The 15,372-nt window shown below is 39.6% G+C and overlaps 1 protein-coding gene across 1 annotated transcript in view; it reads right to left on the bottom strand.

Annotated features, from left to right (window-relative positions):
* Positions 1 to 511: 511 nt before the first annotated feature.
* MTPN (myotrophin) overlaps positions 512 to 15,372 on the bottom strand; it is a 68,181-nt gene continuing 53,320 nt past the window's right edge. Inside the window, exon 4 of the mRNA XM_019959148.2 lies at positions 512 to 3,717. Coding sequence (XP_019814707.1) covers positions 3,631 to 3,717 — 87 coding nt within the window. The 3' untranslated portion in view covers positions 512 to 3,630. The remainder of the gene's footprint in view (positions 3,718 to 15,372) is intronic.

Raw genomic sequence — 15,372 nt, forward strand, 5'->3', positions numbered from 1 at the left:
TAACAGACTGCTGGGCCCGGGGGGGGGGGCGGGGGGGGGGGGGGCGGCATTTCTATCACGTTCCCAGGTTACAGTTGCTAGTCTAGGAGAGGACAAAATCTAACAGTCTGATATATTGTGAAAGTTCTGTGATAGCTTAAATAAGTGTATGAAAGGATTAAAGAGGTTTAGCTTGATGCTATTCTAACACCTATTAAGATCCTGACGCTTACGCTTCAAAGTTTCCCAGTTACAGCCTGCTCATAGAAACTCCTCATTTATTAGAAACAGTGTGTACTCGGAAACTGACACAGATGAGCAGAACCTCTCAATGAGATGAGTAGTACAGTTTATTTCCATTAAATCTTTCCTAGTCTTATTTTCTTTCTAGAAGTGGAATAAATGGGGGGAAATTCAGATTAAAGTTTAAGGCAAAGTACCAATACAGTTATAAAGAAGACCAGAGGAGGAAGGTGATAATAACCCAAAGTAATCAAGGGAAGAGAAAAATGAAAAACCCTGACACGTTGGCTGTAGCACAATTCAAGTTTATTCCATTTGTTCTTGCAACACAAAACTTAAACACAGTATTATTTAGCATTCTGATGTACATGAACTAGGATAATGAGAACCCCAACTGTGTCAAATGTATTACACTGTGGAAAAAATGAACTCAAATATATCAAAATGCACAAAGCACTAGTCTTCCTCCATTACTGCTTAGAAAGATATGATTGTTTCTCCATTTACAAAATAGAATCAGGACAATTTAAATTTTTTAGAATTTTGCATGCAAACACTGCAATTGCTTATGTAGGAGGGCACTTCACCAGCTTCTTCTATACACAATCGAGTATACAATATTGCATGGAAGAAAACAGCAGCTCAGTTGAAGTTTTAGGGGAAAAAAATCAAATAGGTACATATAGATTTGAAATCCATTATTTGGGGGAAGGAAATCAATGAATGAAGGGCCTGCTTGCTGGCAGCTTCCACCCATGGCATCCACCTACTTCTCCTTCAGGCCCCACTGGGTTTAGAAGGTTAGCTGTGCAGAGAACTACTGGGTCGATTCCGGTGCCGTTAGCTGAACTGTAAGTCTACAGACGCCAGTCTGAAGCTGCCAGGGGGAACCTGTTAGGATACTAATGTAGACAAGCAAACCACCTGTTTTCACTTGAAATAGTGCATATGAAAAGACTGACTTAATACAAAACTACAGAACATGCAAGATTTTTTTCTGAGATGTTAAATATTACTGCAGTGGAGAACAAAACTTAACCTTTTACTAATGCATGTAGTACCAAAAAAGCAGACAAGGTTTTAGCTTTCTTTACTCAAAATATGAACATTAAGTGTTGTAAATTTCTCTGCCAAGTGGTTCAGAAATACATTATAAATAACCTAGTTAAAAAAAAAAACAAACTCTAAACCATCTTGGTCAGTCTATTCTATGTTTATCTGTTATTTTCTCAAGCAACCGCTTCATAATTACGGGGTTTACAAAATGGCTGAGAAAGAAGAGGGAAGGCAAAGTAGCCTCTACTGCATTACAGGGAACACCAGGATAAACTGTACAAAGAATCACATGGTCTCTGGACCAGTGACTGGAGGAAGCAGACCAGGTTTAGGAATGATAGAACAGCACACTCTCTACAGTAGCCCACTACAGAAAACACTCGGAAAGTAAAGGTGAAAACTGTGTAGAGAGTAAAAGTCGAGCCTTTTAAACAGCAGTATGCCAAGAAGCGAAAACAAAGATACCAGAACACCTTGTACGCCGACAGTACACGCTGACAGAGTGCCCTCCATCTTCAGCGAGGATCACTGTGTTTCAGTTCAGTGATGGCATAAAGCACTAATTACTGACTTCTAATCCAACTCTAATAGCCTGCATCAAGACAGCAGAATTAGCCACAGGTATCAAAGTATTTAAACCAGTATTCTGTGATTGTTTTCTTGGACGCAGGAAAATTCCAGGGTTAGGCTAGTTTTAAGTGAAAAAGCCACAGGATAAAAAAAGGGTTCACCAGGGAAAAATACACACAAACAAACCCACACATCAACCAACCAATCAGCAACTGGTAAGATTTGTTATTGGCCAGGCTGACTATTCTTGGTACTAGTTTAACCCTGTTGTAGGATGCTACATGGCCTTAAAAAATTGTCATTAATTCTTTATTAACCACAATCTGAATACAAGTCCCTAACCCACCCTCCCCCCACTTTTAAAAATTTGAGGTACATTCAATTATTGCATGACATGGCTAAGGAAAAATGCTAGTATTTTCAGTAAGCATATATGGATGGCAAGTCAAATGAATCTTATTTTATATGCAGGACAGCAAATTTAAGGGTATATGTATGTTTTAATCAGCTGTACTGCTCAAGAAATAAACATTAGAAAATGTGTCTATTTTCTGCAGGTCAGAACACCATTTTAGGGCACTGTATTTTTAAAAATACAGAATATAATTTGAAGGTGTCCCATTTTATGCAGTGCATAAAAGAGAAAAGAAACAAAAATATATTAGGCAGGTGGGCTGGCATACATTCAGCAGAAGCCTATCAACAGCTCTGGGCAAACTGGTGACATGCGTATTTTTAAGAGATGGGGTTAAACTGGTCCGAACAGTAAATCTCACCCCAGTGAGAGCTTTGGTGCAGTAAGTAATCAGCATCCAAGGTGGGTCTGAGAGAGGCATTCCAAAAGAATGTTCCTTGATTCTTCAAACAGAAGTGAGGCCAATCTATTCAAACAGCAAATGAAGAAAATCCATAGGTACTAAGACAACTGTTCTCTCTGTATCTAACAGGCTTATGGCTATGATTCTATTTTTAAATCCCCTTTTACTACCAGCGAGAGTTGGAAAGTGTTTCAATGTTCTATGTCTGAATCTAGAGGAAGGGAAAAAAAAAAGCAGACTGGAATGATTTCTCCTTTAGACTTCCAAAATTTGAGATTTTATAAATAAAACTAGTCAGTTTTACCTAAAGAGACATGAAATCCATGTGAAGGGGGAGAGGAAACCCAAAGTCCAGCCGTCCAGCAGCAGAGGAGTGTGTGCCCCCTCGCCTTAACCGAGCTCTCATGTAAAGCTGGAAGTCACCAGGGGAGATTTGGTCACCAACCTCAGGCAGCGCTCGTAACTACGCTGGGAAATCCCCACTAGAGTGCATCTTAAGGCAGAAGGCTAGAGCTAATTGCTTGTCTCAGCACCCTAAGTTTCGTCACAGCAGCCACTACTGCTCACACAGATAGGGCTACCAAATATATAGTTGGCCTTGGTATAATCAGACCCTCAACACAATCTAATAAATTAGCCAGGGAGCTGAAAAGGTCAAATATTAACGGTATGTTTTGTCTTTGCTCTCCCATGGGTATCAGTTTTTTTTTTTAAACTGGAAATGGAAAAGAGGCTGACCTGATCAGGAATCCTAGTAAAAGCCTGATCTTGTTTTTTCCCTCTCCTCCCAAACATTGTTTATTTTGTTCCTGGTAGTCTGATTTGTTATGAATTTCTCTCTCCCCTCACCCCTCTAAAAGTATTTTAGCTGAAGAAGCTGGCAGATAGAGAGTAACAGACAGACAGGCAGCAGTGTGAGGCCACAGGAGAGTCATTCTTCCAGAGCTGTTAGCCCATCCGTCCATCACTGAAGAAGGGCTTTGATTGCCTGGTTGTCAGTGGCTTCAAAGGCAGTCAGTCCATCAGGACCTTTCACAGTCTTATCGGCACCCTGGAAAACAGAGGAAAGAGCCTTTATCATTAAACAAGCCTACAACCAAGAGAAGAGAATGAAAGGCTAGATTAGTTGGCACATGCAAAACTTCTTTGCTCCTGGAATCTGTTCCACTGAAGGAAAACCCCCAAACAGTTGTCAAGGATACAGATTAAGCTGTAAAAATATCAGATTATTTTTCACTATATTGCACTAGAAATATACAAACTACAAACACAACTTGCCAATAACATAGGCAATGACTGGTTTTTATTTATAATTACTACTACTACTACTAAGTCGCTTCAGTCGTGTCCGACTCTGTGCGACCCCATGGACTGCAGCCTACCGGGCTTCTCCGTCCATGGGATTCTCTAGGCAAGAATACTGGAGTGGGTTGCCATTTCCTTCTCCAATGCATGAAAGTGAAAAGTGAAGTCACTCAAGTCATGTCCAACTCTTAGCGACCCCATGGACTGCAGCCTACCAGGCTCCTCCATCCATGGGATTTTCCAGGCAATAGTACCGGAGTGGGGTGCCATGGCCTTCTGGTTAGGTATTACTTATAATACCTAACTAATTAAGTTTTAAACAGGAAGATCCCTGTGTGTAGTATATAATGAGGGTGGGGAGAGAACACTTTTGCTAAAAAAAGCATTACTGTGACAACACTTTCTTCTTTGCAACATTTTTTGGAGAGTGTATAAATATTACACACATATTTTTAAAATCTAGAACTTACAAATCTTTTAGACAAATTCCTAAAGAACATGTATGACACTGGTCATTATACTTCCAAAAACTGAGCAGTAAAGGACTGGAATGTAAGCCAGGAAGGAAGGGTCCCTGCTACACTCCAGAGAGAGTCTCTCCAGTTTGCTCCCTTGTGCTTCAGGAGGAGAGTGCTGTTCTGGACATTTTACTTCCAACATGGCACTGCAGTTTTGAGAATGTGTACATATGCTTTGGTTGGTGTCTGTTGTTCTTATCCATCTTCCCTTATTAGAATAAAAACTCAATGGGAAGTAGAAATCTTATTCATATTATCCACTACTGTGTCCCCAGTATTTAAACAAGTGCCTGGTGCACGGGAGGTGAATTTGCTCCCAAACTGTGTCTGAACTCTCTAACTCCCTGTGCCAACAACACTCCACCATCTGAGGGTGCTCTGAGAGCTCCAGCCCAACCAGGATGTATTCATCAAATAACCTCTAGTGTCCTGTCCTCCTCCATTGCCAAGTCTCTCCTCTTCCTGAGGCCTACAGAACTGTCTAAACTTGGAATACACCGTCATGTAGAGACCAAAGTCAGTCAAATTCACCAGTCTCTCCTCCCATTCATCGTTCAATGTGCTAATCCTCTAGAATGTCTCACCATTCCTAAACCATTCCATACCTTTACATTGCTGGGTTCCATAGGGAATGCCCTGCCCCCTTTCTCTGGGAAACCCATTCAATCATTCAACAAATATTTACTGACTGTCTGATGTATAGACACTGTGTAAGGGGCTTGTGGTGATTCAGTCACTAAGTCGTGTCCGACTCTTGTGACCTCAGGGATGGTAGCCAATCAGGCTCCTCTCTCGATGGGACTTCCTAGGCGTAGGGGCTGGAGAATCAAAGGAAAAACAAGATACACTCTGCCAGTCTGGCTCGTGTGAGAGACAAACAAATGAACAATTATGATACAATGGGATGAGAACAAAAAGAGCACTATGCACAGTGGTGAGTGGCCCATTAACTAGAATGGGATGAGGTAGGAGTGTGCAAGAGTCTTTTTGGATGAGGTAATGCTTGAGCTGGGTCTTGATGAGTAAGTACAAGCTGATTAGGTGAGCCAGGAAGGAGATGACAGAAATTCTAGCAAGTGTTAAATTATCACAAAGTCCTCCCCATTACGAATATAAAGGTTTGCTTTCTCCTTTTCTAAGTGATTTTAACTGCACTATGAGACACACGGAACTTACAGTCAAGTGACAGAGAAATCTGCAAGTGAGAACTTCAGTGGCGAGCATGCCAACACAGGTTAAGTGACAATAACTGGGTCAGTTGTATTCAAAACAAATTCTTTAAAATTTTTTTTACCAAAGTCTAGCTGAAAGACACTGTTGTGTTAATTACTATTGCACAGTAAAGTGACTCAGTTATACGTATATACATTTTTTTTCATATTCTTTTCCATTATGGTTTACGTAGGACCGTATTGTTCACCATTCTATATATGCCAGTTTGCATCTGCTAATCCCAAACTCCCAATCCATCCCTCTTCCACATCACTATCCCTTTGCAACCACCAGTCTGTTCTGTGTCCCTGTTTCTGTTTCACAGACAGGTTCATCTGTGTCATACTTTAGACCCTACATATAAGTGATATCGTATGGTATTTGTCTTTCTCTTTTTGATTTACTTCACTTAGTATGACAATCTTTAGGCCCATCCATGTTGCTGCAAATGGCATACTTTCATTCCTTTTTATGACTGAGGAGTATTCCACCGTAATATATGCACCACATCTTTATTCATCTGTTGGTGGACATTTCGGCTGTTTCCATGTCTTGGCTACTGTAAACAGTGAACAGAGGGGTGCATGTCTCTTTTTTAGAATTATAGTTTCGTCTGGCTTATAAGGCCAGAAGTGGATCATATGGTGGTTCTATTTTTAACAAAACAATTATTCTTATTGGTAACTGTTTTTATGACTAGCACTGTAAACTGTAATTCTGCATTAACAAAAAGTCAAATATCACAGTGAACATCTGTTGCTTTTTAGCTGCCAGAGTTCACTTCCCTTCTTTTGATAACAGCATCCTAATTTCATTCTAGGGAATCATTTGTCCCTATTGTGTGGACTCCTCAAACTATAACTTAAGGTGCCAGGTACTTTTCTTGCCAACCATCAGAGCAGGACACTCACTTCCGGATTTTGAATCTTGACTGAAGAGAGCAAAAGAAAGGCAACAAGAAGTCAGAGCTCACTTATTTCTGTGGCGTCACCCAGGAAAGGCAGCAGAGAAGTCTCTCCTATCTAAAGTCTCACAGCTGGCATAGTTCTGGCCTCTTCTCAGCCCAGTACTCCAACTTGCCAACTGATTCTATGATTAGTCCAATTATCTTCTACTTGTGAGAGTCAAATTCTGCTATTTGCAACCCCAAAAATCTAGCTGATAAAAGTATCTAAAATTTTATATATGCCATCTCTTTTTTCCTAATTATAACACAAACTAATCACAGAACTCAGAAGACACACCAAAAAAGCCCCCATAATACTCATTATTCTATAAGCCAGATACAACATTAACATTCTAGTGTTTCTATCTACTCTCTATGTCCTAAATATGTATGTGCATGTATCGCTTTTAAAAATAAATGAGTAAGCATAAGAGAAACAGAGTGACTCTTACACCACACAAAAAAACTTTAAGATAAAGAAGTATTACCAGAGACAAAGAGGGACATTTCGTATTATTAAAAGGCCTAATATCCAAAATTTCCAAATAAAACCAAGAAAACAATTCCATTTATGATAGCATCAAAAATAAATGTTAGGGATAAATTTAATGAACTCAAACCAGTTCTTCTAAAAATGATAGAGCAGTTCTGTCAATGTGGAAAAAGATATTAAAAGAAAATGATTTTTTGGTAGCTGATTGGAGAACTTAAGATATTTCTTAGTATCTCAACCCTTCCTCGAGGAAACCATTTTCAATCAATCGTTATTAGTCCCAGGGATCGTCCATGGCTCTAATACACTCGTGCCACTGGAGTTATTAACTTCAGATATTACCTTCTGATTCCCCACCACGCAGATGCGGCTCTAGCACACTACCACCTTCTACCCCAGACCCTCCCGATTTCTTACACTTAAAAACAGCAGTTTTGTTTCTCTGTAAATGTGTGATGTGTTTATTTAAACCTGTGCTTCTTGTTTCATCAATTCTGACAGTATCTCTGCTCTGTAAGATACTTTCTCTACCTTCACCCAATCCTTGCCCCCAAATGAGTTTTGAGATTCATATGAATGAGATAATACAGTATTTGTTTTTGTCCAATATATCTCACTTAGCACAATGCCCTCAAGGCCTCTCTGTTGTTACAAATGGCAGGATTTTCTTTTTTTAAATAGCTGAATAATATTCCATTGCAGTGTGTATGTGTATATATACACACGCACATATATCACATTTTCTTTATTCACACAGGTTATTTTCAAGTCTTGGTCACAGTAAATAATGCTGCAGTGAACACAAGGTACAGATATCTTTTTGAGTTAGGATTTCTGTTTCCTTCAGATAAACACCCAGAAGTAGAACTGCTGGATCATATGGTAGTCCTATTTTTAATTCCCGAGCCCCCTCCATACTGTTTTCCACAGAGGCTGCACCAACTTACACCCTGCAAATAGTGCACTGCTGCTACTGCTAAGTCGCTTCAGTCGTGTCTGACTCAGTACGACTCCATAGACAGCAGCCCACCATGCTCCCCCGTCCCTGGGATTCTCCAGGCAAGAACACTGGAGTAGGTTGCCATTTCCTTCTCCAATGCATGAAAGTGAAAAGTGAAAGTGAAGTTGCTCAGTCGTGTCTGATTCCTAGCGACCCCATGGACTGCAGCCCACCAGGCTCCTCCATCCATGGGATTTTCCAGGCAAGAGTACTGGAGTGGGGTGCCATTGCCTTCTCCAGCCAATAGTGCACAAGGGTTCCCTTTTTTTCACATCCCTGCCAACACTTACTGTTTCCTATATCCGTGATAACAGCCATTCTAATAAGCGTGAGGTGACAATTCATTGTGGTTGATTTATATTTCCCTGATGATTACTAATGTTGAGGAACCTTTTAATGTACCTGCTGGCCATCTGAATATCTTTTGTAAAAAATGTCTATTCAGATCCTCTATCCATTTTAAAATAAGATTTTTTTAACTGAGTTTTTTTCCTGTTATGTGAATATTCTGTTTTGGTTATTAACCCCTTATCATATATATGATTTGCAAATAATTCTCTCCCATTCTATAGGTTGCCCTTTCATCTTGTTGATGGTTTTGTTTTTGGTGCCAAATTAAAAAACTTATCACCAAAATGAATGGCAAGGAGCTTATCATCCATGTTTTTTTTCCTCGAAGTTCCATGGTTTCAGGTCTTATTTTAAAGTCTTTAATCCATTTTGAGTTAATTTTTGTGTGTAGTTGTAAGATAGTGGTCCAGTTTCATTCTTTTGCATATACCTGTCCACTTTTCAATATCATTAATGGACCACACTGTCCTTTCCCTATTGTATACTCTTAGCTGCTTAACGGTAAATTCGTTGACTGTGTGTGTATCAGTTCAGTCGTTCAGTCATGTCCGACTCTTTGTGACCCCATGGACATAGCCCACCAGGCTCCTCTGTCCGTGAAATTTCCCAGGCAAGAATACTGGAGTGGGTTGCCATTTCCTACTCTTTGCAACTCAGGGATTGAACTCACATCTGTGTCTTCTGCATCAGCAGGGAGATTTATTACCACTGGGCCACCTGGGGAGCAATTTTGCTTCCTATATATTTGTAATACAGTTTGAAATCAGGAAGTGTGACACCACTAGCTTTGTTATTTTTTCTCAAGATTGCTTTGAGTATTCAGGATCTGCTGTGGTTCCATACAAATTTTAGCACTGTTTAATCTATTAAAATTGCCATTGGAATTCTGATAGGAACAGCATTAAAGCTTCTTTGGGCAATATGGACATTTTAACAATATTAATTCTGCCAATGCATGAGCACAAAGTATCTTTCCATTTATTTGTGTCTTCTTCAATATATTTCATCAATGTAGTTTTCAGCATACGAATGAGTCTTCTGCCTTCTTGGTTAAATTTACTCCTAGGTATTTCATTCTTTTTGATGCAATTATTTTAAGTGGAACTTAAATTCTCTTATAATTTGTAATTAGTATATAGAAACACAACAGATTTTTGGATATTGGTTTTGTATCCTGATACTTAACTGAATTAGGTGAATAGTTCTAAGTTATTTTAGTGGAGTCTTTAGGGTTTTCTATAATATATGTTGTGTCATTGGCAAAAAGAGAACATTTTACTTCTTCCCTTTCAAATTGGATACCTTTTGTTTCTTTTCTTCTCTAACCGCTCTGGCTAGGGATTTCCAGTACTATGTTAAATAAGTGGTGTGAGTGGGCATCCTCATCTAGTTCATTATCTTAGAGGAAAAGCTGTGTTTTTCGCAGTTGAGTATGATATACAGGTTGTGGTCATAATACAGCCTTTGTTATGCTGTGGTATATTCCCTCTCTATCTGATTTATTGAGTGTTTTCATTATGAATGAATGTTAAATTATGTCCATGCTTTTTCTGCATCTACTGAAATAATCATATGATTTTTATCCTTGTTATTGCATTATATCACAATGATTGATTTGCAGATTCTGAATTGTCCTTGTGTCCCTGGAATAATCTGATCATGGAGTATGAAACTTTTAATGTATTGCTGAGTTCGGTTTGCTGACATTTTGTTGAGGATTTCTGTATCTATGTTCATCAGGGATACTGGCCTGCAATTTTCTTGTGGCATCCTTGTCTGGTTTTGGATGAGGAAATGCTGGCCTTGTAAAATGAGACTGGAAGCGGTCCCATCTGTACTGATGTTTTTGGGAAGAGTTTGAGAAGGACTGATATTAACTCTTCTTTAAATGTTTGGTAGAACTCACCAGTAAAGCTATCTGGTCCTGAATACTGATAGAAATTTACAGTTAATATATAAAAACAATGCTTAAATTACTGCTGGGTAGACAAAGATGCCACACGAAAAAAGAAAACTACAGGCCAATATCACTGATGAACATAGATGCAAAAATCCTCAACAACATTCTAGTAAACAGAATCCAGCAACATACTAAAAAGATCATACATAATGACCAAGTGGGCTTTATTCCAGGGATGCAAGAATTCAATATTTGCAAATCAATCAATGTGATACACCACATTAACAAACTGAAAGATAAAAACCCATATGATTATCTCAACAGATGCAGAGAAAGCCTTTGACAAAATTCAACACCCATTTATGATAAAAATTCTCCAGAAAGCAGGCACAGAAGGAAAATACCTCAACATAATAAAAGCCATATATGATAAACCCACAACAAACATTATCTTCAATGGCGAAAAACTGAAAGCAAAGAATTATCTCAAAAATACACAAGCAGCTCATGCAGCTCAATACCAGAAAAATAAATGATCCAATCAAAAAATGAGCCAAAGAACTAAACAGACATTTCTCCAAAGAAGACATACAGATGGCTAACAAACACATGCAAAGATGCTCAACATCACTCATTATCAGAGAAATGCAAATCAAAACCACTATGAGGTACCATCTCACGCCAGTCAGAATGGCTGCCATCAAAAAGTCTACAAACAATAAATGCTGTAGAGGGTGTGGAGAAAAGGGAACCCTCTTACATTGTTGGTGGGAATGCAAACTAGTACAGCCATTATGGAGAAGAGTGTGGAGATTCCTTAAAAAACTGGAAATAGAACTGCCATATGACCCAGCAATCCCACTCCTGGGCATACACACTGAGGAAACCAGAACTTAGAGAGACACATGTACCCTAATGTTCATCGCAGCACTGTTTACAATAGCTAGGACACGGAAGCAACCTAGATGTCCACTGGCAGACAAATGAATAAGAAAGTTGCAGTACATATACACAACGGAATATTACTCAGCTATTAAAAAGAACACATCTGAATCAGTTCTAATGAGGTGGATGAAACTGGGGCCTATTATACAGAGTAAAGTCAGAAAGAAAAACACCAATACAGTATATTAACACACACATGGAATTTAGAAAGATGGTAACGGCAACCCTACATGTGAGACAGCAAAAGAGACACAGATATAAAGAACAGACTTTTGGACTCTGTGGGAGAAGGCGAGGGTGGGATGATTTGAAAGAACAGCATTGAAACATGTATATTACCATATGTGAAACAGATGACCAGTCCAAGGTTAATGCATGAAACAGGGCACTCAAAGCCAGGGCGCTGGGACAACCCAGAGGGATGGGATGCGGACGGGGGTGGGTTTGACATGGGGGATACATGTACACCTGTGGCTGATTCATGTCAATGTATGGCAAAAGCCACCACAGTATTGTACAGTAATTAGCCTCCAATTAAATTTAATTAAAAATTACTTCTGGGTAAACACTGCTCACTGTGGCACCTGGCAGACTACTATGATTAGTTTTGTTTCTACTGTTCCAGTATCAAAACCCTGTGCACTCCTCTCAAATGACAGAGTCAGGAGATCCACAGCTGAGTTCTTCCTCAGTCCTATTCATTCATTTACAAATAACAACTTTTTATCCTATCTGTTTGGCTAAACTGCTATAACAGAGGCTAAAGCACAATGAATTAAACTAAGTTAACTTATTTCTCTCTCATAGAACAGTAATGCTTAGTGTGCTCACCTCCACATCTGCTTCCAGCCTGCTAGATGTGGGCGTGAAGTCCGTAGCAAGTGGCCTCATATGTTAGGTGATCTAGAAATGGCACACATCTGTGCACACCCCATCGGGCCAAACTTAGACACAAAGCCCCAGCCACTGCAAGACAAACTGAGATGCAAGTACTAGCTAGGCCGCCACTATGCACCAAGTTAAAACATGAAGGTTCTCTTTTTAAAAGAAGAGTAAACACTGGACATGAAAGGCAATTTGCACCCTAACCTATGCTGTCCTGAAAATACTCTGGAATATTATCTCTAAATTCTGTCTAGCCTGCCTCTCCTTCTTACTCCTTCCACTCCACCCTCCTCCCCTTTACTTTCTCTCAACTTTATTTAAATGCTGGATTCTCCATGGTTCTGGTTTTTGGCAGGCATCTTCACCACTTGCTCAGTATGCTTTTGCCAGATCTCATCCACGTTATGATTTAACTTCTGACTTATGTATTCATTTTGAACGTCTACCCTGATCTTTAAAGCTTTCCCCACCACTCACACACACTGAGACTTACCTACTTTAGTCCCAGAAATACTATAAATGGAGCCTTTCCTAAAGTGAATCCATAATGTTTTTTTTACCAACTTATTTCTTTATCTGGAACATTCTCTATCATGTTAAATGTGGAGATACTATGCATTTTTTTTTTTTTTTTGCTTACTTCACATGTAATCAGTCACTAAGTCTTTAGACAATAATGTTCTTAAAATTTCCCACCTGTCCTTGCTACTATCTCAGTTCAGTATTTTCATATGTAAATTCTAATGCAATAGTTTCTTTTTTCAATTCTCCTGCTACTCCAACTCAGACTCCATACATCTGTTTGGGTGATCTTTGTAAAATTCAAGTCTGATTGTAATACTCACCTACATAAACGCCTTTAATGGCATCCTCACAGAAGAAAACAAGATAAATCATGTGATACATAAGGTATAATCTGCTCACTACCCACCTCTTGCTAAATTTCTTGTTAAATCCCATGCTGCAGCTGTGCTGAACAATCTCCCTTACTCTAATGCATTAACACGTCAGGTCTCTCTTGCCTCTGTGACTTTTCTCACACTGATGCTTCTGCTTTGAAAGGTAATGCAGTTCTCTATTCGATTCCTGGACACTGAGTTTCGAGGACTCAAGTGTCAACTGCTTTTTGAAGCTACATTTGTGGTCCCTGAAGTTGTAATGACATTCTTATTTATATCACACTAGGCCTCTGACTCCCAGGACATGTGACCTCTCCTTCCTTTAGATCCCTGCTGGGTTACATATAAACTCCTGCCACAGCGATCAAAACACTTTAATGCCCTTGTTTTACATTTTACCAAATATGTTGACACCAGTACTAATCACTGGACCATTCAGGTATGACCTAAATCAAATCCCTTATGATTATACAGTGGAAGTGAGAAATAGATTTAAGGGCCTAGATCTGATAGATAGAGTACCTGATGAACTATGGAATGAGGTTCATGACATTGTACAGGAGACAGGGATCAAGACCATCCCTGTGGAAAAGAAATGCAAAAAAGCAAAATGGCTGTCTGGGGAGGCCTTACAAATAGCTGTGAAGAGAAGAGAAGCAAAAAGCAAGGGAGCAAAGGAAAGATAAAAGCATCTGAATGCAGAATTCCAAAGAATAGCAAGGAGAGATCAGAAAGCCTTCCTCAGCGATCAATGCAAAGAAATAGAGGAAAACAACAGAATGGGAAAGACTAGAGATCTCTTCAAGAAAAATTAGAGATACCAAGGGAACATTTCACGCAAAAATGAGCTCGATAAAGGACAGAAATGGTATGGACCTAACAGAAGCAGAAGATATTAAGAAGAGATGGCAAGAATACACAGAAGAACTGTACAGAAAAGATCTTCATGACCCAGATAATCACGATGGTGTGATCACTCACCTAGAGCCAGACATCCTGGAATGTGAAGTCAAGTGGGCCTTAGAAGGCATCACTATGAACAAAGCTAGTGGAGGTGATGGAATTCCAGTTGAGCTATTTCAAATCCTGAAAGATGATGCTGTGAAAGTGCTGCACTCAATATGCCAGCAAATTTGGAAAACTCAGCAGTGGCCACAGGACTGGAAAAGGTCAGTTTTCATTCCAATCCCAAAGAAAGGCAATGCCAAAGAATGGTCAAACTACTGCACAATTGTACTCATCTCACATGCTAGTAAAGTAATGCTCAAAATTCTCCAAGCCAGGCTTCAGCAATACGTGAACCATGAACTTCCAGATAGCTGGTTTTAGAAAAGGCAGAGGAACCAGAGATCAAATTGCCAACATCTGCTGGATCATCGAAAAAGCAAGAGAGTTCCAGAAAAACATCTATTTCTGCTTTATTGACTATGCCAAAGCCTTTGACTGTGTGGATCACAATAAACTGTGGAAAATTCTTCAAGAGATGGGAATACCAGACCACCTGACCTGCCTCTTGAGAAATCTGTATGCAGGTCAGGAAGCAACAGTTAGAACTGGACATGGACAACAGACTGGTTCCAAATAGGAAAAGGAGTACATCAAGGCTGTGTATTGTCACCCTGCTTATTCAACTTCTATGCAGGGTACATCATGAGAAACGCTGGGCTGGAAGAAGCACAAGCTGGAATCAAGATTGCTGGGAGAAATATTAATAACCCCAGATATGCAGATGACACTACCCTTATGGCAGAAAGTGAAGAGGAACTAAAAAGCTTCTTGATGAAAGTGAAAGAGGAGAGTGGAAAAGTTGGCTTAAAGCTCAACGTTCAGAAAACGAAGATCATGGCATCTGGTCCCATCACTTCATGGCAAGTAGATGGGGAAACAATGGAAACAGTGTCAGACTTTATTTTTTGGGGCTCCAAAATCACCACAGATGGTGATTGCAGCCATGAAATTAAAAGATGCTTACTCCTTGGAAGGAAAGTTATGACCAACCTAGACAGTATATTGAAAAGCAGAGATATTACTTTGCCAACAAAGGTCCGTCTAGTCAAGGCTATGGTTTTTCCAGTGGTCGTGTATGGATGTGAGAGTTGGACTGTGAAGAAAGCTGAGCACCGAAGAATTGATGCTTTTGAATTGTGGTGTTGGAGAAGACTCTTGAGAGTCCCTTGGACTGCAAGGAGATCCAACCAGTCCATTCTGAAGGAGATCAGCCCTGGGTGTTCTTTGGAAGGAATGATGCTAAA

Source organism: Bos indicus, chromosome 4, assembly GCF_029378745.1.
Source record: "Bos indicus isolate NIAB-ARS_2022 breed Sahiwal x Tharparkar chromosome 4, NIAB-ARS_B.indTharparkar_mat_pri_1.0, whole genome shotgun sequence".
Classification (NCBI taxonomy): domain Eukaryota; kingdom Metazoa; phylum Chordata; class Mammalia; order Artiodactyla; family Bovidae; genus Bos; species Bos indicus.